The sequence below is a fragment of the Merops nubicus genome, unplaced genomic scaffold (genome assembly GCF_000691845.1).
Source record: "Merops nubicus isolate BGI_N331 unplaced genomic scaffold, ASM69184v1 scaffold20819, whole genome shotgun sequence".
Taxonomy (NCBI): domain Eukaryota; kingdom Metazoa; phylum Chordata; class Aves; order Coraciiformes; family Meropidae; genus Merops; species Merops nubicus.
The window spans coordinates 105,690-132,067 of NW_008633327.1; the positions used below are offsets into that span (position 1 = coordinate 105,690).

Sequence of the window (26,378 nt, forward strand, 5' to 3'; positions counted from 1 at the left end):
CCCCCCCCTTTTTTTTTTTTCTTTCTTTCTTTTTTTTTAATCCATAAGCTAATTGGCTTTCTGGTGAACTAACTGAATTTTCCAAATCTAATTTTAAAAGATGCTCCATAATATCCATTATAGCAAACACTGTCCTGCAGATTCGATTAGTAGCCTCTCTGGACCTGCTTATTTCTGAACTGAAAGTGCAGTCCAAGCTGGATAAATGAATTACCTGAGCAGCGGAACTTCTTGCTCTTGATCTGGCTGATTCGTTTGTTGGCAAGGCGACGCGGATTGCTGCACCGAGCGCCGCTGGTTTCGATCGGATTATCCTGCAGGTAATCAGCCAGCCACTTCAAATGGCAGTCGCACACAAACGGGTTCTGAGCTAAATGTCTGCGAGAAGGATGGCATGTTTAATCAGAAGTGACCTGTGACACTGTACTCCATCACTGGTTTTCACAAACGCAAACCTGAAGAGTAGAGTAATTGAATAAGCTTCCAAAAACCCAGGCCTGGCGGAAACCACGCAGAGCCACACACGAATGGGAGAATTCTGTGAGCTATCACATTTCGTAGCTCATTAAGCCTGCCGCAAGTCCTTTCACAGAGGAAACAAAAATTAAGATAGCAAAGTCCGATTTAGAGGACACAGACCTCCTGTCTACGAAGTCCAACGCTTTCTCCTGAGAGCTTGATATGCTGTCTTTTGAGAAAAACGCACTTTTTTAGATGCACCTGACCTGAAGATCATTTTGTATCCTGGTTGAAAAGAAACACTGCTGGAAAGCTCAGTTTCCTAGGGATCAAAATATGAATTAGGAAAGCTCCTTGGATCTGTGGGCAAAGCTATAAGTAATCCAGAGGTCTTTTCTCAAGAGTGAAATTGGTATTTGCATATACTCATCATGTGTAATAGCATTCCTCTTATATGTACTTTTTCCTGGAGCAAAAATTTTTACTTTTGAGACTGAACTGTTTATACAGGTAGAACTTGACTCTGTCTTCCACCAAAATCTGCGCAACATATTTCCCACACAATTGGAAATAGGTATTATAGCACTAATCTTAACTGGCTATTTAGACTTCAGAGTATCTTGGAGGGAAACAGCACTGCTTTGTTGCTGTTCAGATTGGTTCTGCTTGACAAAGTTGAGCACTTGTATCAGAAGAGTTTGTCAGGTCTTTCTCACCGCCTGATTCTGATCTCAGTTAACACGCACTACTCCCTTTAGTTTACAGGGGAGTGGGACATAGCTCTCCAATAACTGCAAAGACAATTAAAAAAAAAGACAGATGGTTAAATTTGGTTTGGACAGAGGTGTAAAACTATAGCCTCACAGGAATGCTGCTCTGTTAGTGTGTTTTTTCCACCTGTAGAAATTTTTTCTCTTTTCTGTTTGCAGCTGTATTTATGAACTGCCACTTAACAGACCAAGTATAATATACAAGAGGGCAAGGGCTGTCCTGGAGTGGGAAGTGAAACCATACATAGCATGAAAGTGCCTGAAGAAACTAAAGATTACTGTTGTAGTAGAGCCATTCCTGGTGTGAAAGGTCCAAACAACAAACAAAGTAATACAGACAGGATATGGGACTGGTTTTGTAGCTCTAGAAAAAAAGGCAGAAAATGGCAACCACTTGGAGTATTAAGAATGGGAGAATGAATCAAAACATTTAATGAAAAAGTGTCTTGGTGTCAAGCAACAAGTCCATTCTGAGTAGCAACCACGAGGAGTGCAAACGGAAACCCCATGGAAGCCCAGGAGGCATTTTTATACCTTAAGGGTGTTGCGCATTGTTTAACTTCACAAATCTTAAACACCTCTGTAAATGAACCCTCTCTGTTGCCCTTGTTTACTTATCTATGTACATATATTGCACATTCCAGCAGAAGACAGTGGGGGTGGGGTGGGGGGGTGCAGCACTGAGAGGGGCTTGCACGTGATTATTCTAATGCTCTAATGCTTTGCAGCAATACACACTGGCCAGATATCTGTTGGAAATTAAGGTTGTGCTTGTGGCTGCCTGAGGAGGTAGCAGGCACCCTGCTGCTAGAAATCATCCCTATTAGTTCATTTTTATATGAATGAAAACATTTAAGAAACTAATTTGGTCAATGCATTTCCAGTACTAAAATATGTATTTGCATGTGTATATATACTTTTCCGGTATTACAGTATATACACCTACAATGTGCATATCTATTCCAGTATGTGTAGATACATGTATACATACGATGATATATTTTAATACTGGAAATGCATATACCTACATCCTACACAAACACACAGAGCCTTATCCCTATACATGCACAAAAATGAGAAATATATCTCATCTCATATACACAAAATTGGGTTAGGGGGTTCTTCCTTGGCTGTCATTGATTTGAGGCTGCCAACTCCAGCTCTGAAGAAGTACTATTTACCTTGTTATCTTACTACTCACAGCTTTAGGATGAAACCAGCTGTAAAGTATTGAATCATTTCTACACTTCTGCTTCTGGTTTTGCTTCTGATCCTTCTTCTCCTAATGTCTCCAATTCAAAGACTCTCAGAAAATGTTTAATGGATTTTTGAATGGATCAAATAATACAATGTATTCCCTTAAGTGGAATTTCAGCTGAAATGTGGTTTCAGAAGGCACGAACTGTACAGAAGGACTTGGATCTGGCAAGGAGAGATGCTGACTCACTCGCTCATTAAAAACTGTTAGGCAATGGTTTTAATAGAATCTGCTGTTCATATATTGTACAGAGTCAAATTTATCTATTATCTTCCCAACAAACAGCATGAATGAATTACTCTGGGAGCTTAATACACTTATGACCTTTATGCCACTATGGGCAGGCTGTATCCATAGCTCGCTGTGCTGAATTTATGCAACACTTCTCTTTCTTGCTCCTTTTATTTCTGCCAGAGAAGGAGGGGCTGCTATCCTGGGATCTCTTCCAAATTGTCTTAATGTCAGAGGCAAAGCCTTTGCAAAGACAGGCAACATCTTTGGGGGAAAGAGAGAGAGCTGTCATTTTTGATATGCCTTCGTACTCACAGAGTCTGGATCGATCGGAGAGGTGCAAAGAGCCCCTTGCTGATGGTCTGCAGTTTGTTGTCATAAAGAGATAGCAGTTTGAGATTATGCAGACCTTGGAACGTGTTTACCCTCAGGCAGTTGATCTTATTGGCATTGAGAAGCCTGAAAGAGAGGAAATGGTTATAACTCATTAATCTCATAATAATCAAATAAAGATAGACTGAACTTTGGGGTTAAATGTAAAAAAATAACCCAGTCACCAAACCAACCCATCTTTAAAGGTCTCCATTTGCCTGTTACATTAAAAAGGTGAAAAAAACACACAGTCAATATTAGTACTCTCATAGCTGGGGAATATACAGACATAGAACAATGCTAGCTATCTAAAAATACTTCAAAGATATCTTTTATTTATGTATGCCTAGCCCCTTGCCTTTGTTCATAATTCTACACAAATAGTGAAAGAAATCTTCACCTTAACATTTACAGAGATGGCAAATACTCCCCACTTTCTTATTCAATGCACACACCCATACACAAAGTTCACAATTAGAAGAACTTTCCCCCTCCCCCCCCCCAGTTTTCTCTACCAGCAGCTGTCTTAAGCCTAATTGAAATTCCAGAAGTTTGACATCTTTTGTTAAGTAGTGCAGGGTTAATTTGATCATGGAAAGAAAGAAAACGTGATTCTCCTCAGAGACAAGAAGAGGGAAGTGTAGGATCTGGACTGAAACCTACTGAAAGGCAAGTTCACTTCATATGCAGGGGCAGCCAAGTGGTGGGCCAGGTAGCTCAGAGGAGTTGTGCAGTCTCCATTGTTGGAGGTTTTCACAGCAATCAAAGCAATGAGCAACCTGCTCTGCGCCAATAAGGTGGCTCTGCTCTGAGCAAGGATTCTCCAGTCTCACGCTAGTGATCACCTGACGTCCCTTCCAACCTCCATCGTCCTACAATTCTATAAACCTACTCCATTCCAGTTACACCAGGTTCCTGGGCAATTGTGGAAAAGCAGCTTGAAGGCAATTTACATCCCTTAAAAAAAATTGAAAAATAAAAATTGCACATCTGCACAGTAGCCAGTTTGACTCAGTTCAGCCACAAAAACTTGGACAGTACTCGTGCAAGTTCTCTTAGATTATCCAGCTGGGGTTCTGTCACGTATAACAAGTACATACAATCCAAACAATAAGCTCCATCTCCCTCTGAGACAATCAAACACGAGAACATTTAAATTGTCATTGTCATCTGAATATGTGGTATTTTACACTTAGAAGGAAATTACCTACTCTACTCATGAAAGCCCAAATCCACATATTTTGACTACTAACAGCCTGAGAAACACGGCACATTGCAAACAAAATCTGCAGTCAACCCAGTTCTCTATGACACAAAATTCTTGCTACTTTGTCAAGGAGTTAGAAGGGCTTAATATTGCAACACTGTGGCTTTCTGTGAGGCACCGCAGTAAGAGTAAATCAGAAGGCAAACCTGCTTACAGGTATCCCCCCTTGCTCAGCAAGCGAATATACCATCTTAAACGCATCTCTGACAGCACCGAGAGCTCCCATTTTAACAAACTGCACACAGGCTGCTACAGGCAACATGCTTGTTAGCTGCATGTGATGCTTTTTGTTTGCTCAAAAAAAAATAACTTCAGAGGTGCTTCCTCTGCACGGCACCTTGCCTTTGTATTGCTGAAACCTCTCAAAAGTTGTATGCTCATTACAGCTCTCTGCTCCTACTGTCATTTTGGCAGAGCCTCATTACTGCAGTAAATGGCTACAGCAGTTGTGATACATAAAAGACCCATACTTGAGTAGAACTCTTTCCTCAAGAAGAACAGGAACGCAGAGTTTTGAAATGAGAAGGTATCCGAGCAGAACTCACCTTTCTAGCCTACAAAAAAGTCAATATCAATTTATTTGAATTTTCCTCTTTATATGTTGTGGGTAATGAACTCTGACGTTAGATAAGACGAAGTCCCACAGAAGGCAATGATGAATAAATATGATTACATTTTTGCATGAACTAATAGCTAAAATAGTTTTATGAAATCATAAGCAACACTAGTATGACCCCTCTGCATTCTGTATTTCTGTGACTGATAATTACATGACACCTAATCCGCTCTCCTGTTGACTGCACCAAAAGTAACAGGGTAATTTGCATATTAGCCTACAGGAACAGTTCCTCCCATGCATTTGACTTCTAAGATTTTGCTTCAACAGCAGACAGTAATGTCATCTCTTACTACTTGTTTCTTACAGCCATTCCTTCATCCAAGCCAAAGCAATCCTATTTACTCCTGCGTGAAGAGTGGGCTTGAAGTCTAACCATCATTGATCCCACTTAGTAAACCCTCAGAGCAAAGCTGACCTAGAACCGCAGTGAACTGAGAGGATTCGGATTCATTCTCTGATTAGTTTCAACAAAACATGAGTAGATCCAATGTTGGAAATTAGAATTCACAGTGTCACCCATCTTGCTGGCATGGATTTTCAATTACTAGATTCATGGTGATATAATCTGTGACATTCCTGTAAGAGCCAAACACCAAAAATAAGAGAAACTGATCCTTTCTACAGCCACAAATACAGAGGCACACTCTCCTCCACACATCAGAGAAAGTCATTTGGAACAGGAACGTGCTTGTGCAGACTGTTCAGAAGTGGAAATTCAGGCACTACGCAGCTTTTCTGAGGGGTCAACAGCTATTCTGTACATCATCTATGCAATATATGTGCGGTACCCAAATCTAAAGAGGACAGACAGTGTGCTCAACAATAACACAGATGTGGCCATTCTCAGTTGATCGTGAGCTAGATGAATGGCCTATTTCTGATCAGAATCAGTGAGAAATGGGAGGGGGGAAGTGAAAAACTGCAAGAAAGCAGAATAAATCACCCCTAAAATTATTTTCCTCCTACCTGCTGTGAGTTAGAAGATGACTTTTGGCCAGAAGCATGAAGGTTTATATGCCTCTCAAAATTCTCAGTTATTTTAAAATATCCCCTCTATGGATATTCCCCTATATAAATTGCAATTCTTTGCCTAATCTTTCTTCACTATTACAGCCTCCCTAATGGCATCTTACTATTAATTAGGCATACAAGGCTGGGCTCACATTGAGTTGGAAGTGGTTACAAAAATTTGTTTAAAACACAAAGGCAATGAGAAAAACATATTCTAGGAGGCAGAAACAGTGATCTTCTTTAAACACTGAACCACACTGCAAAACACACAAAGGGTTCCTTTTATAGGACTCACATCAAAAAAAGGGATGATATTAAAAGTTGAGTTTTATTTTAGCAAGAATTACATGGTATTTATTTTGCACCAGTTTGTGGTGAAAGCAAATTCCACTAATTTTCCTATTTTGTTATCAGCTTGGTTGGATGAGATTTACACACACTCTCCAGATGTGGTACAGCTTTCAAAAGGAGGTTAAAAACTCAAATAGAAATAAAACTGCCTGCTACCCAGAGGGATGATGGTTTATTCACTCAAGTCTCCATTTTCATCCCTCTGGATATGTCAAAACCATGAAGAAATCTCTTGCAAGCCTAGGACCACCACAGAATACAGCAGAATGGTTAAAGCCTTTGTGTTTTACACGCCATTGAGAGTAAAGAACAAAGCAGCATTACAACTCCATGAACCCACTTCCTGAAAAAGTGAATTTGTCCACACACACACTGAAATAATAATGTGTTTCAGTGAAGTTTTTTGAATGAATGTGTACTGAATTGGCACTGTAATTGTATCAGATGCTCATAAGCACCATCTGCATAATGAAGATGGTCCCATAATTGAATTATATGCCCAAGCACAGTTTCAAGTGATTAACATTTAAATAACATTTTGAACTCTGAACGCAAAATTATATTTGGTTTTTAAGAGCAAATAGGGATGTTTACATGGCTTCTACCCTTAGCAATGTTTGTATTTTCAGCTCAGTAAAGTCAAGTAATCCAGCTCTTAGGAAACAGCTCCGTAACTTGGGGAATGAAAGAGCAGCCTAGCAACCTGAGCACTTGCTGGAGACTGCAGGGTGATTGCTGCTGCTACAGGATGGATCAGAAATCATCTTAGCTGTGTTAACGAGCGAAAAGGAAAGTGCTGGGGAGAAAAGCTGCACAAAAGCCACTGGAAAACTTCCCTTTTTCACTGGCTTTGAATTTTGACAGTGATGACAACATGATGAGAATGAAAATGTTCTGCATCCCATGAACTGGCTGGCACATCCCATGTGCCAGACTCCACCGGGGAAAACGAGAACTCACCAGAAAAAGGCAGATGTAAAATCCATAGGAGACTAGTATGGAAGAGTTTTGCATGGGTAACAGCAGAATACAAATTAAACATACCTGACTTATAGAATAGCAATAGTCAAAGGCTTCACTTACATTCAAAAGCACTGTAAGGCAGCAAAGAACGGACTCTTGGCAGAAATCATTCGTTCAGATATACAAAACCTATTACAAAAAGTCAAAAAACTTTTTGGCTTGCCTTCCGCCCCCCAGTATTTTCTCTTCAAAAACCTTTGATTTAGCACAGCTCACACTGGAGAACAGATGAAGTGCCAATATAGAAGTATCTAATCAATAACTCTGTCATTCCAGGAGTCAATGACAATGTGTGTGCCCCTGCCTACTTAGTGGCAAAATAATTATATTACGTTCCAGGAACATTTCAGAATAGCCTAGAGTGTAGGGGAGCAATCTGATTGCCTCTCACTGTGTCAAGATATTTAGACATCTACTAAAATTTACATTTTCTAATGTGATGACTGACCACTCAAGAGTCTGTCAGTGCTTCAGCTTTTAATAACCAGTCTGAAACCATCATCGTGCTCCTTGAAATAGTACAAGTGTTTCGCCATGTTCAGGAAACGGAATGATGGTGATGACAAATTTATTCAATATAAATTAAAATGGAAAATTCTTAAGCTGATAATGATTCAAGAAGGAAGCACAGAGCATATTTTCACAGCCCTGCTTTGGAGATATTTTAAAGACCTCCTTTCATTTCTGATAAAAAAAAAGACTGCAACTCCTGTTGAATATTGTCCATAAAACAATCCCGTGGCACTCACGTTACTACCTGGAGCATTGTAAGCCCATGTTGTCATAGCAACTGGACATCTGTTATTAAAAATTTCAATATTGTCTAACTTAGACTTGCAGATAAGGTCACAGCTGATTTTAGATAATCACAAGATAATTCAGCTGCACATCATTATAGACACATTTTCTCGACTTCCTGGGCTGTCAGGAAGTTAGTTCCTTGTGTAATAATAACCAGGAGTGTTTCTGTCAGGTGAGCCCAGCGCTGGCGTCAGAAGAGCTAATGAATTACACGCCGACGCCCCAACGCACGGTTCTTTGGGAAGCTGCATGCAGGGCTACAGAAGTGACACAGAAAAAGCAGATGCTGTTGCAGTCTTTCATTAGAGCTTGGCTGTAATTGTGTTTCTGTGTCTGGCAGATGCTGCTCCCTCACTTAGACAGCAGTTATTGAGTTTAGTAATATTATCACAATAGCAGCCTAAATGCAGAAATCTGAAGGAAAAAAGCTTGAGGCAAACGGCTAGAAAACGATTCTAAAGCTATTACACAGGGCTGCACAGAGAGTATTCTGTCCTGGACTAGAAGGGTGAGGGGGCGCATAGTATCACTCCTGCAGCCAGAAACATCATTGAGTAATGAAGAGAAAATATGTCATTTAGCTAAGAATTTAGAAACAAAGAACCCAGAAATGACACAGATTGCAAGGGCCTCCAGACGTCATTTAGTCTGAACCCCACCCAAAGCATCACCAGTTTTTAGATAATTAATGCAGTTATTAGCTTTATCTGAGAAATAATTATTTTCTCAGATCACAGGATAATTCAGAAGGGCAGGAAGCTTGAGAGTTTTCTTGTCCTGTTAGACGGCCTGAAATAGGATGAGTTACCATGTCAGACTGGGCTGCTTAGAGTTTTAATTAGTCTGATCTTCAAAAACTTCAGGGACAGAGAATGCACAACTTTCTGGGCAGCCTGCTCCATTGCTTGACTTGTTGTCATGAAAATGTTTCCCCTTACATCCAGTCAGGTCTCTTTTTTTTAGTGCCTTTTTTCTCTTATTGCTGAGAATAAAGAACTCCACAGAACAACAAGAAGATTTTATACTTACTTAAAGCCAGCAGATTGCTATGGGGAGGAGGAGAGACTACTGTGTTATAAAGGACTTGGAAATGGAAAACTGTAATTTCTTTGTTCTGGCATTTATATACTGTTTGCATCACTGTTTAATGATACTTGTGCATATAACAGTATAATGTATCCAATACAATTTAATATTTTTTAAAAAATACTTTATATGGGTTTGTGTTTCACTGGATTTTCTCTGTGCTTCTAAAAATCTCCAAAAATATACAATAAATAATTGGTAGATCCTACTCTAAGTGTTTAAGTACTGGGATTCAACTTGCAATTACCAATCAACACAAGCACTTCAAACTTGGCAGATTTGCCATAGAGATATTTTCCAAGCAACCTCACCAAAAGTGCTATGGGAGTACTAAGCATCTCAGCTATTCATCCAAGGAGAAACAGCATAAAAAGCAGGTTAAAAAGGAGATGCTCTCAAAGGAAAATTTGTCTGCTTGAATTTTGGGAAGACTGATAATAGCACTTTCTGAAAGTATACACATGACTTGTGACTTCATACAAGTCTATTTATAATAAAGGCCAGTTGAATTTGTCAATATTAGGACTAGTTCCAATTTTAACCCATCTTAGATTATTTGATCTGGAAGTCTGATTTTTCACCACTTTTGAAGTTACCTTATCTGTCAATATGTCACACTCCAGGCATCAGTATGATTATTGGCCTTTTCCAACTACAGTGTTGAGTTTTCCCTTATGATCAGACAATAGGAAGAAGAAAAGTCTATAAAATTTTGGCTTTTTTTTTTTTTTTTTTTATGAGAGAGGAATAGAACAAACCACTGATTTCAACATACATGTACCCCAGGAGCATATCTGCTTCTAGCAACATCAAAACAGAGTCCACTATAGGGATTCTTTCTTGCCCAGTGAGCTATTGGGATCACAACCACAAGATTTAGGATCGACATGCCTGAGCACATGTATGATTAGTAACTATGCAAAGTAAATTTCCTTGAGGAAAAGGATTTACTGAAAATTCATAGTTGCCAGACATTTGAAACATGAGTTTTCATCCCCTACATTATTCTGCTATACAATCTCTTTAAACATTAGGGATTTTATGATACCTCCTTGTTCCAGGAAATAGAGCACTGTGAAGCATGCAGGGTATAACTGTAATAAAAAGGCTCCCAGAATGTTTGTATTAGTATGGTTGCAGAGAAGGAAGTAAATATGAAAAAATCCCTGTTAACAAACCTGTTGCCCATTATCCACAGCTCACTGTCTCACTCACTGTTTCTCTGCACACTTGCTCACCTGGGAGGAAGCAGAGCAACCCTCAGGTTCATCTGTCACAGTGTGGCTGACAGAGGAAGAGCTGTGTGGTGTTATGTTGTGCCCCACGTGCAGTGACAGCCAGACAGTTTGGCAAGCTCAAGGGCTCCTGAAAGAGCCTGTCCACATTCCAGGAAAACTCAAAGACAGGTGAGAAGGACATTTAAATGTGTTCCAGTTTTTAGGCAGACCGAGGTTAGTCTAAGGCCTCCTGGCCATGAGTTCCAAGTGGCCACAGTTAAGGGTTACTTGAAAACTTCCACCTTAAACTGAAACCCTCTCCATTCTTTTGACATTGAAATGCAAGTTACACAAACAAGGATAACTAACCAAACACTACTGCACAGCTTGGAGGGACTGTTGCCCCAGTGAAATGAATGTTTCAGTTTGTTGTTGGGAAAAAAAAAAAGGCAGACTTCAGTTATCCCTTTCTGAAAAATAGTACAGCTCTCCAAAATCCATGCTGACCTAGAATTCCCAGGAGACACTTGACCCAGCCTGCTGAAAAGAATGCATGAGGATGGGGTAAAGTTACTACAGTAGCTTTCTAGCATGCTGTCTCCTGGCAACTTCAAACAGGATAAGGAAGATGACATGGTCCACACAAAGCTTCTGCCCCACAGCACAGAGGTGTAGTTGGACTTGTACAGCAATGTTTGCTGCTGTGTTGGTTACAACTGAGTATTTAGAAAGACATAAGATTTATGAAATCAGTAATTTAACAGAAATCCAACCATGATTCTTTATGTGGGGAACACTAACTACTTAAAAGAGCTAATTATAATGAAGTCTTCAGAAGCAACATTTTAAATAAACCAAAAAGGGTTAATAAAGAAACCAAACAAAATCCAACAAAAACACCACAACCCCACAACAAAAAAAGCTTATTAACTAACCATGTTTGGTTATCTTCTTGCCAAATATACCATAACACTGGCTTACCCACATCTCTTATATGACAGAAATATAGAATTCTAATGCTAGCAAGGTGGTCTAAAACATGTTCTGAATTGAATTCTTCATTTCCCATACACCAAGGTCAAATGGGGCAGTGGAAGACACTGCCACACCTGTGCTGAGCATTACTTTACCCAGCTACAGTGTTTCTCACATCAGTGGTACTGTCTGTAAGACAACTCTGCCAGAACAAAAGTGGAATAATCTGGGCCTATATTGTGACAGTATATTTAAACAGGAGGATAATGACATTTCTGAGAAACTCTTATCCAAAACAGTATATAATAATATTAGCTGCTCTGCAATTTCACAGTAATTATTTTTTCCTTCTAAGTAAAATCTCAGTAATTTTATACAAGATTCACAATGACTCCCCTTTTCTGATTGTGTCCTGTTTTACCATAATGCCAATATATTTTCAAAAATGCTCAAGCTTAGGAAATTATACTGGCTACCAGGATATCTTAATCAGAGCACTCTTATCAGTGTGTCTCCAGACTAATAAGAAGAAATCCAATCTAGAGCCCACTGTACACTAAATTAGATCTAATCATAGGGCAGTCTTCCAACTGTTCAACAGCAGGTCTAAAACCAACAAATGCCATTTATTTTTTTGGTATCCATTAAAATGCTACAAGCAATTCCACAATAGCTGCCTCAAAGCCACGATCACAAAAGTGTGCACATGTTCGTTTGCATTTAAAACCCGATTGTTCGATGCTCTCCTTGCCAAAAGCTACTTTACATTCAAACACTTTCAAGAAGATGCTGAAAGGCTCCAGAGCCACAGTACTCTGGGAATCCCATAAAAGGGCAACCCACTTGCATCTCCTGGGCTTGAGAATGTTTAAATGGTCGAAGTACAACACCTCTTCATGGTTCTTGGGCATATAGATTTTGCCCCCTTAACAAAAAGGCACCCCTTGAACCAATTCAGACTGGAAAATTACTCCATCTGGACTTAAGTATATAATTAATTGAATGCCTGCACAACATGCATACAAGGACTATAGCATAAAGGCACTGAAAGCTGCTTAAAGCACTACAAACTTGTGAGGTATGGGATAGGAGAGAAGAAAGGAGATGCCAGAACATGTATGTGCAGCAGGTGAGGACAAACCAAGTGGCTGTGTGCAGGAGGAGATAAACAGGTTCCCAACCCTGCAGCTCAAGGACTGTCATAACCAAACCATATGTGTTCTTGCTTGCCCTTCTCTAGAACTGAGTGGTCCATTTAAGATCTTACAGATAAATTACATGTCTGAGTAGTCCACTTAATGTACAGAGCAATTTCAATCATTTCATATTTTAGTGCTTTGGTCAAGGATTTCTAACCTAAATCTGTGCTTACTTTTATAAAGCATTTAAATGCAGCAATAACTACAATCATAGAGTGTCACTTTCAATGGCAATCATGAACTCTGGGATATTCATTCCTGGTTATGTCAAGACAGAAGGGCTTAAAATCACATGTCTAAATGCTACTTTTTATCCCATATTTAACATAATTTACTGTTTGGATGTGGAGGGCTGTGTGTGATATAATCCAGAATTTATCATATATCACCCTTACTGAGTGCATCATCCATGATGGTAATCAGAACATTAGGAATACATATTAAATGCACTTGACTTCTGCTCCCACTACCGACTAGCTAAAATAGCATCCAATTTTCTTCTCTTTGAAGGAGTTACTGGTTCCCAATGTGATTATGGAGACAAGAGTGACTGAAATTGGCAATTTCGCATTTGGCTTAAGAGATTTTTTTTATGCTCCATTAATAAATAATGAAGAGTGTATCTTACCCCCAGTCGTGGCTGTGTGTTAAATCACAAATGGCATAAAATACTCAAATATACAACACATTCTGAAATGTTTTCTCTTGCAATAAAGCCACATTTGGCATAATAAGAACGTGAACTGTGCACGGCTGGCAACAACCAGATCTTTCCTATTCCCATTTTGCTTGCATGTGCAGGTACTGGCAACACAGTAGCCCTCAAGGATCTAGACACTCAACCATAAATGCTAAATATGTGAAAACAATCACATGGCATCCTCACCCGCACACCAGCCGGTGACCAAATTTCCTTTCTTGGACTTCACCAAGTCCCTCATTTCCTCCCCACACATAAATCCTGTGTCTACTACACATTATTATACACACTATGCTATAAAACTGTTGGCACTTTCTTTTTTCTTTTTTTTTTTTTTTCTTTCAGCCCTTGCCTCCCTCTTGTCTGACACAGAAACAACAGACTAGCATGTCTCAGTGAGTTTTCAGTGGAAAAGGTGACCATATTAATGTCAGAAGCTGAAAAAACAGTAAATCTAGCTAGTCTGTAAAATAAAGAAGAGGAAAGGGATCATACTCACAGCAGTTGCAGAGACACAAGATCATCAAAAAGGCCCTGGGGAATCTCTGTGATCTTGTTTCCATAGAGCACTCTGAAAGATTCAGGAAGACAAAATAAATCTTAAGTAACAGACCAGTTTAGTGTCCTCCCACATCTCTACATTATCATCTTTATTGATCTTGTGCACCATGCTCGGGATCTGTGGGCATTTCATTTAACTACTGATCTCATTTTCTTTTCAGAGAGAACATGGTATTAAATGAGTCGTTATGATTCAGGCTTCGTCTGGTGTTGGAGAGCATTTTTAATGTAGAAACTGGATATCATCCAAAAACTGTATCTGAAATATTTTTCATTCCGTTGAGGGATTTTTTTCCACCCTTTTTAGAAATATTTTAACCATTGAAAGGTGCATTGTTTGATTAAAACCCTAGAATTCTGCTTAGTGGTACAGAATTTAAAAGCCAGGGAGCACAAGCTAGTTGCAGATAAAATTTCATATAACTGAATTTCTTAAGATATAATAATTGGCATGAAATGTGACACAGGCATCATTGGATAAAATATCACTGTTTCACCAGCTGCTGTTACTGTCTCAACTAGCTAATATAAAGAAATTTAGCATGAACTGGGAATAGACATATTTCAGAAACACAAAAATGATTTAAGTGTAGTATATTTATTGGTAAAGATTTAATAATACAAACAAGAGTCACTGTATCTATTTATTCAACCATAAATATCTACGATGTGATATCCATGATTCAGTTTTAATATTTAAAACGCTTCCTTTTTTAACAGAAAAATGCACACACAGTATCCTCAGACGCTAAACTGAAGAGAAAGCCAGATAAAACCACCATTATGCTAAGATGTGTTACCTGGGGATCAGAGCAAGACCATGTATGACAGGAACACCTGAATTTCAATCACAGCTAAAGTATTTACTCACGTCATTTCTGCAAGTTGATAAAATTTGTCAAAACCAAAAAGTGAGTTAGGAGCTTACATGGCTTCTGGTAAAAGGGAATAAGATTAGGCTCCCACTCACACCTTATCTAAACTTTTTAACAGACTTCAAATCGGGAAATCAGTGTTTATGAAATTTCTATGCTCTACATAAGACATGGCAAATGGTTATAAACCAGGAAGACTTTGTTGCTTAAGTGTCACTAGACTGGTTAATTCCCCAACTTTTTAATTTGGAATAAAATGTGAGCAATGGATCACATAGCCATGTGAGGCTTGGATGCTGGCTGAAATTCTGGCTTACTCTGTCTTTCAACATCTAAAATTTTTTGGTGAGTTGAACTTAATGGAAACCAAGAACTTAACATGACAGCCCATTTACAATACCCTCTGGCCTTCCCAGAGTATCACCACTTCAGTTTACTCTTCATCAGTCATCGGAAGTGTATCACCTCTGTGACCAGCCTCTTTCTGAGCCTAAACAAAATAAATCTAAATAAAATTCAATCACTTAGATATGGAAACCTAAACTCCATCTTTCACTGCTTTTGTAGATTAGCATGAGCTGAACTGCTATGCAACAAACAGATGACCATCTAGCACGTATTTTCTCTAAACAAATGTAGTATAATATATCTATTTCAGAGTCAGATAATAATGTGGTATTAAATTAGTGGGTTTTGAGAGTAATGAAGGATAGTAGCAGCATTTTTTTCAAATTATTTCCTGATTTCAACTTCAGAAGACATACACAATTTCCTAGTTAAATTTCATGTAATGTATGCAGATTTTATACTCTACCCAAAACTAGACAGAAATGATGGCTGAACATTGAAAGCTCTAGCAGGTCCATTCAGAGAGCAGTTTCAAAATATGAGATAATATTCAAGTCATGGGATTTCACTGGGCTCTAAACTAACATCCATATGGCTACACACAAATTTCTTTCTGAACAAATTACCTGTTGTGAGATACCTGTACCAGAAAAGCAAAACCATTGTAAATGAAGTATTTATAAAAGTTTAAAATACTAAGCCAATGCCCACAGAATCCAGTATACTTCCAGTTCAGTTTCCACTCTTTCTGAACATTTCTTTAGCAAATGCATCTTCTGTACCCAAAGTTATAAGCTGTGTAATGTTAGATGAATATCTTCCTTAGCTTTCGGAAACAGCATGTTCATCAATGCTGATCCATAATGCACAGTAGTACAGCATAGAAGAAAGGGGTCAGAAACTAAGCTTTACAAAATGTAAAAAGATGTAAAAAAAATCCCCACTCCAGACTAAGCGTTATTATGGCTTTAGAGGCAAAATCATTTATGTAAAGTAAAACCTTAAAGACATCTCAATACTCACATGCTGTGCAGTTATTAGTTATGGTACTACTAAATGCAAATACCAAAATAAGACTCTTACTAGAGTAACTTTTCATTTACTTTCAAGAGTCAGAAGGTCATTGTGTAGTGTTCCACCGAATCTTAAACCTTGGATGTGTTTATACATGCTCTTTATTTATTATCTTGAGCAAAATAAAACGGATGAAAACAGCTTATAAAATAAAACAAAGCTTCAATTTTTAGAAGCCATGAAAAGAAAATAAGCATTTTCAAACCTAATTTAGCTTATGTGCATGTGGCACATTAACATTCAAACAAATTAACAGCTAAACAAAAGTCAGTATGAGAGCTCAGGCACTTGTCTCTAATTCATATTCATGCTCAGCACTACACAGAGCCAAATTAGCTAATGCCATTGTCTGCCTGCCATGCCAGAGCTGAAGTCAAACGGTCCTACAGAAAGAAGCAAAGAGGAGGGGAGGGAAGATGATACATAATGCATAACATCTAATTTCTTGAGTTCCTTATTTCCATTTATGCTAATAAAAAGCACAGAAACTTTTGTTTTCCTCAGAGTTTTCAATTTTTCTGCCTAAGACAGGAAAGCATACTCCTGCCAACAAATAGGAATATTGGTCAGGTTCTTGTTCCAAGATGCTTTTGTTCTTTTTGTTCAACTGCTGCACTCGTAACAGCACTCTGAATGTGTTAGCCTGCAGAGCAGACTGCCCAGGTTAGGGACACACCGGGACCGCAGCTGCTTTTCTCTACGGGCTGGTGTTCTGCCTGTCTCACTAGCACGTATCACAGTATTTCCAGAATAGAAGCTTTGGGGAAAAAAGAAATGAAACAAAAAAACAAACCAACCAAACAAACAAAAAAACACCCACAAATCTTCAAAGGGCCATATAACAGGAAACAGCGCCAAGTCAACTCAAGAACTTCACTTAGATCGCCAATGCTTTTACCAAAAGAGATAAATACTAGTAGATTTGCCTATGGCATTACAAGTTCTGAAAATGTACATTCGCTTGCATCCCTCACATGTTTTGTTGCAGGATATGCAGGTGTCCTGACTGCTGTGCAAGCCTTGCAGAGGAATACAACTTTCCTTCTATCCCTAACATCTGAAATCTTAGACCCCAAACATTTTTTTTTATTAAAAATACATTAACAAAGTCAATATATAACAAAAATAAAATGAGCTCAGTAATTGCTGCCAGTTGACAGTGAATCCATGAATCAGAATGACATTTATTAGAACAAAAATATTACTAAAATTTTTATGGTATGCCTCTGTTCATTTGCTTCTCATTCTTGTTGGGAGATCAGATTAGTTTCAGGTCTGACAAATACTATTTGCTGTCAGGTGGAGAAGATATTACTCTAAACGCGATGTACATTTGGGGAGAAAGAGAAAAGTGAGCTAGAGTTTAATTCTATATTCACAAAGCTAATCTTAAAAGTAGTAACTAGAGACTAAGCCAAAACTGCCTGAGAGACCAATAGGTAGCCTTTTCCTTACTGTTCCTTTCTTTCTCTTCTCACCACACATGGAAGTCCCTTTGCAAAGAGGGAAAGCAGTCTGAATGGAGCAAACAGTCACAGAGATGTGCAAACACATCAGACTTGCCAGCACACGATTTTTACCCTTGCCTTTTCCACAGGGCAGGTGTATCTAATACCAGAAAGACCTGAAGAATCATTCTCTACATTTTTAACTCAAGCAAACGTTTCTCACACTTTTTGCTGGTGGCTTTGTAACATCAGGAACTTGCTGTTATGGCACAGGTGCAGCTGAGCCATCTGAGGGCTCTATTCTGAGTGGCACATAGAGCCCTCAGCTTGCCGTTTCACAGCTACGTGCTTTCAGCATGGCCACAAACCACAAGCTGCACTTCTTCAGATGTACCTGGCAGATTGGGTTACAACTTGCAGCAGTTTCCAGGCTGCCATCAACCTTCCAAATAATGGGAAGGACAATACATATAAAGCACAGACCCTTGGCTGCACTGAAAACATTGCAGGAGATCCCTGGAAGAAGCACCTGATTCAGCTGAAGTATATTACAGAGCTGCAGTAAGAAATCATACAAATGTAAATAAGTCATAATGAGGCATTATGTTTCTTCAGCCTGATTCTGGCACTGTATTTTAATATTCCTCCCCAAATATATCTATTCCAAGATAAAATGAAATATTAAATTTCTAGTTTAAAAACTAATTGTTACTACTAAACTTCAAGTTTTGCAGATTAATCCAAGTGATGTTCTATTTAGTTAGTTAAAAATAAAGCTGCAACAATGAAACTAGTCACTGCATGGATTGAAAGCTTGGGACTTACCAGACAAAGGAAGCATTGCAAGCACACATCACAACAAGCGTTATCTTGGATGGGAATGTAATTAAGCAAGTAACAAACCTGCAGTGGTAGGGTCTTGAAACATAAAGATCTCGCTGATTCTTCACAGTCTCCAGACTGTGACCTCTTGAAAAAATTTAAAATTAAGGAATTTGCAAAGACTTAACCAACACATGGCTGTTCATGTGCACTGAAGTTTAGCATACTACCTTCTAAAGGTGTGAAACAGTAATTGCTGTGCTGTCTTTATTTTACAGTTCATCTTCCTTACTTACAAATGTAGTTGCAATTTAGCTGCTTCATTAAGTCAGATCCTAGAATATAGAAATTTTTTCCCGGACGGTGACACAGAACTTTTTAGGGGGTATGAGAGCTTAGCACAGAATCACTTTCTCTAGACCATCTGGTTTCCAGCTAAGAGTGCCTTTATTTTGGCTTGGCTGAAACATTCTTACCAAAGTGTTAGATTTTGACTTTATGCAATGTCTTTTTGAGTCTTCAGAATGCTTTTAACTTTTCTTCAGACTGTGAAAACAATTCCTGCTAGGAAGAATTATATTTCTCAAGCTATGTACAATGGCACAGGCTCAATAAGAATTCAAGTTTTCAAAAGAGGAGGGATTGATAGGGGCAAAACCAGCAATAAATTTCTAATATCTGAAAGAAACAGATGTGTCATTTTTTTCCCTCTGCACTATTTCATATTTCTTCAGAACAAGTTAGGCTAAATAAATCACAGCAAAACTATCCAAAGCAATTTGTTACCTTAAAATAAGTTGGGTGGTTACTGCGATAGACAGTGTTTTATTGCAGATTTCAAAATCACCATGAATGACACCACATACATCATCACCCAGGAGACGATGGTCTAAATGGGACTGCTCTGTCAAAATCAAAGCTGTCTCTTGTCTTTGTGCCCAGGCTGATGTAAGCTTTTAAACTCTTCACTAGCTTAATTCAGTATATGAACAAAAGCAAAGAAACTCTCCCTTCGCAGTGGTCTAAAATTTTTTCATTCAGTTTAACACACTGAAGGCTTAGACTATTTTGTCATATCTCATAAAATGTCCCCAGACAGTCTGGGCACAGCCTTCCAAACCTACATTTGTGGGAAGTTTCCTGACCCCAAGAAAAACATTTATCTTTGATACGATTAACAATAACCAAATGCTGATACAATGCTCTCGCTGATGTTAGACAGATTTTGAGTTGAGTAAATGAAAAATTAATTTACTTCAGAAAGTGCATGCAGCAATCTTGAAACATGAAACTATTCATAATTAGCCCCCATGCTCTGTGCTGAGTTGTTAACCCTCCAACTCTGGCAAAGTGCAATTCCAACTATGTAATGCAAACACCATGTACTACAAATAGAGCATTTCTCAAACTTTTGCTTAAAATTAAGATAACACACTCTTTTGCAATCAACCAATTTTTCCACACTTCTCAATGCAAGGGTACTATTTGCTCTCATGTTTATATGGAAAGAAGTATTGGATGGCAAGACTAATCCCTCCAACAAAAAAAGCTGTGGCTCATATTTGTGCTGCTTACTGCTTTTTTATATTCAAAAAATCCACTTTACATGCTCCCAAGTACTGCAGTATCACTACACCTCACAGCCTTCAAGCCATATACCCTTGTATCATCTCCTTGATACACAGAAATACTTCCATGTTTTAAAGAGGTGAGACTTTGATATAGGCAAAGTTTCTTTGTCCAACAGCTGTCACTGAAATTATGCAATATATCCCACACTAGCCTCTTTAGGGCTAAAGACCCTTTTTCTCATGCCTTGATCCACAAGATCCTCCAGTCTCTACAGCAGCTTTATAGCAAGCTGAATTTTACTCTATCTTCAGTTTTGTCCACAAACAGGCTTGTTGTTTAGTTCATAGCAAAAATATGCTACTACGTATCTAAGCCTCAGTACCTAAATATTGAAAAGGAACTTCAGACACAGTAACAGAATTAAATCCACAGAACATACAGACCCAGAGCTGAACAAAACTCTCAGTGCCACCTGCATGTGACAACAATGGGAAATGGCAAAGCCAGAAAACTCCAGGAAGAAGGTAAAAAAATGTTAGAGAATGATGATTCTGGCTCCTTAATTGTTGTCACAACCAGAAAAAAGATAAATGTAGACGCCCAAATACTTCTATGAAAAGTGAAAAATGGGTATGGAGAGAACAACTTTTTGTTTCTCTGTATGGAGACTGGGGAAGTCTTGAGTCTTTATAAGAACCAGTATGCCTTTCTTTTGCTAAATGCAAAAAAAAACCTAAGGCAGAAATGGCTCCTTTAAATTGTTAGCATTTTGTGATCTGTTTGACTCCCATAGGTGGATTTCTAGTTAGAGAAAATATACAGGTTTAAGATAAAAACTTACGACCTGTTAGCATATAGATCACTTAGGACTTTTAAAAGATTTAAGTTTTATACGTTTTAGGGGAAACTGTTTTTGTAATACACATCCCTGTGTTTTGAAATCTATAATACACCATTTTTTCTTCCATCTCTGAATGGGCTCAATAGGTACTCTAAGAAACAGCTCTGCCTGGAGACAATAACCTAAGTTAACTTCAGACAAAAGTAGGTAGCAACTCACTATATATAGGCCTCCATTAGCCAGCCAGACTCATAACGCTGGCTGTCTTCCAGAGAAGCACTTTCACTCTCTCAGACCCGTAGGGAGCACTGCAATTGCATGCAAGCAGGGAGTAAACGGAGGAGCAGAAAATGGGAATAATGCAGGGAAAAATAAAAAGCAAGAATTTTAGGCAGTACAGCAGTACTTCATTTTTAATGGAAACAAAGTTGCTTACTTCTCATTTGCGCATTAGTATTTTCCCCTCTCTTCTTGTTTTAACTCGCTAGCTGAGAAGTCCAGCTGCTCTGTGCACAGATTAAACCACAATGGTGCCTCATTAAAATGTATGCCACTAACCACACTTGACTTACATATCTGAAAAACCAAAGTTCCTCTCAGCTGAGCTGCAGCATTGTATGCAGAGCAGCGTTCCTTCAGGGCAGGGAGCTGACTAAAGTCATTGCTGCCTTAGACACCAGAAAGACTGAGCCTCTTAAAAGAGGAAACACTAGTAAGCAAACTATCTTACTTCATTTCTACCTCCTCGTTCTTTCCCCTTTGGCACTTTCATTGGGAGGGCTGGCATTTCAAAGGACTCATCTACTCTTGCACTTCCTTGTCTTTCTGCAGTTGACAAAACTGGACTGGTGGCTATAGCAGAGATGGGAGAAATGAAGGTCCTCTGCTTCTCAAAAGCAGAAACCTGGGCGAGGTTTCTTCAGAAGAACCTAGATTCTGCAGAACAGCAGGTAATCTTGCTCCATAAAGGTACCTAGGGCTCAGAAACTGAAACTATAGAAGTGACCAGCAGGGAACAACCTGCCAGAGGTCTGGGTGACAGGTCAGGAGAGATCTTGCCTACCAGCCATAGGGAAAACATTTGTAAGACCTACCTGCAACTAACAGCAAGAGTAAAACCCTTTAAAAGAAAGTAAAAGCCAATGGCAAGCACAATGGACAACTGAACCTAGAGGAGGAGACTGACATTTTCAAATCTGGAGTTGACACTGTCCTGGAAGCACATTCTGCAGACACAGACTGTGTGCTACAATAGCTTTGTGTGGCTGCAGTAGAAGGAGACTGAGGCAAACTGAATCAAGGAAAGACTGCTCAAGAGACAGTTTCCTCACTACAACCCTTTCTGTGCTGCATCTCATCTCTTCCCCCTTGTAACCTCCTAGTGTTAACTGCAGCACCATTTCACGTGCTTGAAGATAAACATACTTAAACATAATTTACTTAAAATAGAGTTTTGGATGACTGTGCAGAGAATAGAGTCATCTCACTTGCTTCTGTGTGCAAGGCAAAACACTATAAATTCCTGCCCAGTTTATAGTCTCATTTCCTCTCTGTCCACTCCGATGTGTTCTGTCCCACTCCTGAGGCCACCTGGGGGTATCTGAATTAGATGCAGCTAGAGCTGAATAACTTCTGAGTCAACCCCAGTAGAAATGTCTTGCCTGTCCAGCTTGCTGCTAGAGCAGATGGTTGTAGCATTGCAGCATCAGCAGCAGTTTCACACTAAGCCAAACTGTAGCATTCAGTAAATGACATTCTCTTAGTGAACGGTTCCCAAACAGTACTGAGGGATTTAACCATTTCCACAGCATGTTGAATAATACTGCCCTTAACTATTCAAAGGCTTGCAACACTTACTATATATTTCTGGCATTCTCCCAGCTGGATTCACGGCACAAAAAATGGTCCATCCTTTTGCATTCTGACTCAGAAGTTTAATGTAACATACAAGTTCAGGACTGAATAACCTTCTAATAATAGCACTAGTCAACAAGTTGTATAGGTTGTCAGAATTATACACCATTCAGAAGAATACAATTAAGACAGCTTTTAGAAATAAACTACACTCTCAGAAACCAAACTGTGCTATGTGAATATTAATGAATAAGTGTTTTAAAACTGTCTTTAAAATTAATGCAGGTAAATCTCATTTCAGTTGAGCTTACCCTCTTCTATCAACCTGGGGCTATTTCTAACACTTCAGTCTAGTTCATTTGCCATATGCAGCTTCTGACCTTGTATTGCTCCTTTCACCCATTAAAAGCTCCACTATTTTAATAGTGCTGTGAGTAGCTACGTTGAAACACAGCTGCATTTAAACTCAACTTGGTGCTAAAACAGTTTCTGTCTTCTATAAAGTAAAACAAATGGTTGTCAAGAGATCCTACCTTCCTTTTATCTTCTGTATGAAGTTATATTCAGGCCCCTTCCAGCTTAATAAAGTAATTAAAGCTAAGAAATATAAACATTTTCTTAATAGCTTAGGTTCTTCCTTAACTAGTTTGAAAAAAAACCCAAACCCAAATAAACCCAAACCAAGAGAGTGCAATCTCAGTTCTTTAATACAGAATAAAAATTCAGTATGAAGTATTTCCCCTAACTCCTCCCTGATCAACACCACCAAACAGTGCTTGAGCTGTGAGAAGGTTCATGTGTGCCCTGATGAGCTGGGGGCATGGATTAGCCTGCAGGTGCACCTGTACATTAGATCAACCAATGCACGGATTTGAAGACATGAACAAGGCAGTAACCTTGCAAAAGTAATCTGCAAAAGAACCTACTAGAGATGTGTAAACAGTTGCTCCTTCTAACCTTCATGACCAATTTTTCATTTGCAAAAGATCCGATACTTCTTTCAAGCTGGCAAGCACACAGAAGCATAAATTCTCCCAGAGAGCACATTATCATTTTTATTTCTCTTATATGCAAGCTCTCCCCAAATGCCCATTGAGTTCTACTTTCTACTTACAATGAAATGAGAGATTTCAAGCCTTTGAATGCATCAGGCGCAATGTCAGATATTTGATTCTTGCTGATGTCTCTGTAAAGAGAAGGGAGGATTAAAATAAATATTTGTAAACAGGAATTTGATGAAAATATTTTAGCCGTAGTTTATTGGAAAAATATACTCCATGCAAAACCTGAACTAAAAGATCATGTTACCTCAGAGAAATTATCAGTTATGTAAGGACACAAATAGGCAAATTGCAGGAATGATCTGAAAACATCAGCAGGTACAACAGGCCACAGCCTCAATAAATCGGCAGCTCCCCTGTCAATAAAGTCTTCCATTTTATGGGCATTGAAACAGAGTTCTAGGAAGAGCTTGGAAGAACAACAGTGAGGTAGCCCATTGAATAAAAACAGTTGATAGAACCATCTTAAGAAGTACTAATAACGGAGATCATATTGAGACTCTGTGGGGTGGCCCTCAAGCATGAGGAGTAGCCTGTGACAAAGCATAAAGGTTGTCTAAGTGCAGACGTGGAAGGCAACTTTATAACAGTACAGAAGATCATATTTTGATTATAAGTGAAATGACAGAAAAGGTGAGGAGAGGTCCTAAGACAGGTGGAAAGAACTGGCAGGACAGGCATTAAGGAAGACGGTGGGATTATTGGTGTCAGCATGGTGAGGGCATCGGGGGAATGGCTTCTGAGGCAGCAAAATGGTGTTTGTCTAGGAGAAGAAACCTTGTGATAAATGAGATGAAAAGATGAACATATAAATGCCACAGACCTGTCATACAGTCAAATTAAATACCCATCAAACCCCTAATAAATTCCTCTAAGGGTTAGTTTCAATTTATAGGAAACAATAACAATAATTCTTACAGTGACAAAATTCTTCTGAGGTAAGCTTCTTCCCACACTATCTTTGTTTAATACCAACGGGAGAGAGGCTGGAAAACAGACTGCCCAGCCTCAGTCCCAGTGCAGGCACCAGTGCCACTGAGCAGCTTGGCATGGTACCAGTGCTGTTTGGGTTTTAACAGACTAGAGAAAAGCACCAGCACAAAATTCTACCATGAGCTTGATCTGGCGAGGCAAGTGAGAAGAGGGTCGACACAGCTTTGGCAGGTCTGCTGAGTTTTCAGGCACTAGGCAAAACCTTTGAGCACCTGACTGGAAATCATGGACCTTTGAAGCCAGCAGCACTGTGGAACATCCAGCGTGCTGCAGACCCCATCGGGCAGCCCCAGCAAGAATCCACACTTCCAGCTCTGATACGAGTGGGTGGAATTCAGTTATAGCATGCCATCATTTTCAAGTCACGTTCCTGGTTTTGAAAATACCCTTCAATTTTAATCATAGCCAACCAAGTACATGAAGAAAAATATAGACTATGCCACAATTTCTTTATACATGGAGCCAAATTTACAACACTTGGGACCCAGATGCTCAGAACTGGGTGCCTTGTCATGACTGTCACTGCAGTCTAACCATTCTGTCAATCACTTCAACCAGGTGCTTGGGTACAGGCATAACTTTCAGCCACCTTGCTGCATTCACTGACAGTTGGTATCAGCTTCTATCAGTTGTATCAAATCTTCTCACTGATAGCTGATGCTCCACATCTTCACTGTGATTTCCACTGGGGCCCATACTAAGGATGCCAGTCAGACTCTAAATAAACACCATGTGAACAAGAATTTAGGAATCAGAAACTAAGAAGGTTTTCCTTTCTATATGTGTTTCAAGCTACAAATTCCGTTGGTTAAAATATTAATGAAGTCCTCTAACTGCTTTCAAATCTAGCAAAATAAAGTGGTTTTTCTTTGGGTCTTTTATAAGGCTCATGAAACACCTGCTCTGCAATCTACTGATGTTTCCTATTAGATTATTCTGCCTACAAGAACAGTGTTCAGTGAAGGTTTCTGGCTCTTCACCTCAACTCCCAGCAGCCAAATTTGTGACAGTGGAAGTAGGAATATTTATTTTTACAACCAGTTTTTGTGAAACATCTCTAGACTGCCTGGTAGCAGTTGTTGCTTTTTATCTAGTAATTCTTACGTAAGCAGAAGTCTGATGTGAATCTGTGCTATGTACTGAGGAACATATTAAAACCTACTACAATGACGCGAAATCATGAGTTTGCTGAAAGACAAGCACTTGAAAAGCAGTGTCCAGTTTTTGAAACAAGTATTACAGCACTATTTTATTAATTTGCTACCTTTCCACATTTCTATCCTTTCTCCCTCCCCATGTCTGGGTGCTAATGAGTGTATAACTAATGGTGCCTGAACGTCCATAAATGCCATGCTGGGTGATGACACTCACTCACTTCATGCAGATGCATTACAATCAGCATTAGAAGATAATTAGACACATTATCTCCTTTCCATCAGAGCCCAGGCTCCACTGCTGTTGGATAAGGAGGCTCCATCTCCTTCTGATTTGACTGAGGCAAAGGGATTCAATTATGTCCATGTACTTTTGTTCCCTTCCCCTGGTCAGCTTTGGTAAGATCATTCGAGCAGTAAGAGATCTGGTCAGGAA

At 39.1% G+C, this 26,378-nt stretch overlaps 1 protein-coding gene across 1 annotated transcript in view; it reads right to left on the minus strand.

Moving 5' to 3' along the window:
* LOC103780536 (slit homolog 3 protein-like) overlaps positions 1–23,920 on the minus strand; it is a gene marked incomplete at both ends in the record, with an annotated part of 123,744 nt that extends 99,824 nt beyond the window's left edge. Inside the window, 4 exons of the mRNA XM_008948224.1 lie at positions 215–378; positions 3,034–3,177; positions 13,839–13,910; positions 23,849–23,920. Of these exons, the coding sequence (XP_008946472.1) occupies positions 215–378; positions 3,034–3,177; positions 13,839–13,910; positions 23,849–23,920 (452 nt within the window). The remainder of the gene's footprint in view (positions 1–214; positions 379–3,033; positions 3,178–13,838; positions 13,911–23,848) is intronic.
* Positions 23,921–26,378: the final 2,458 nt, after the last annotated feature.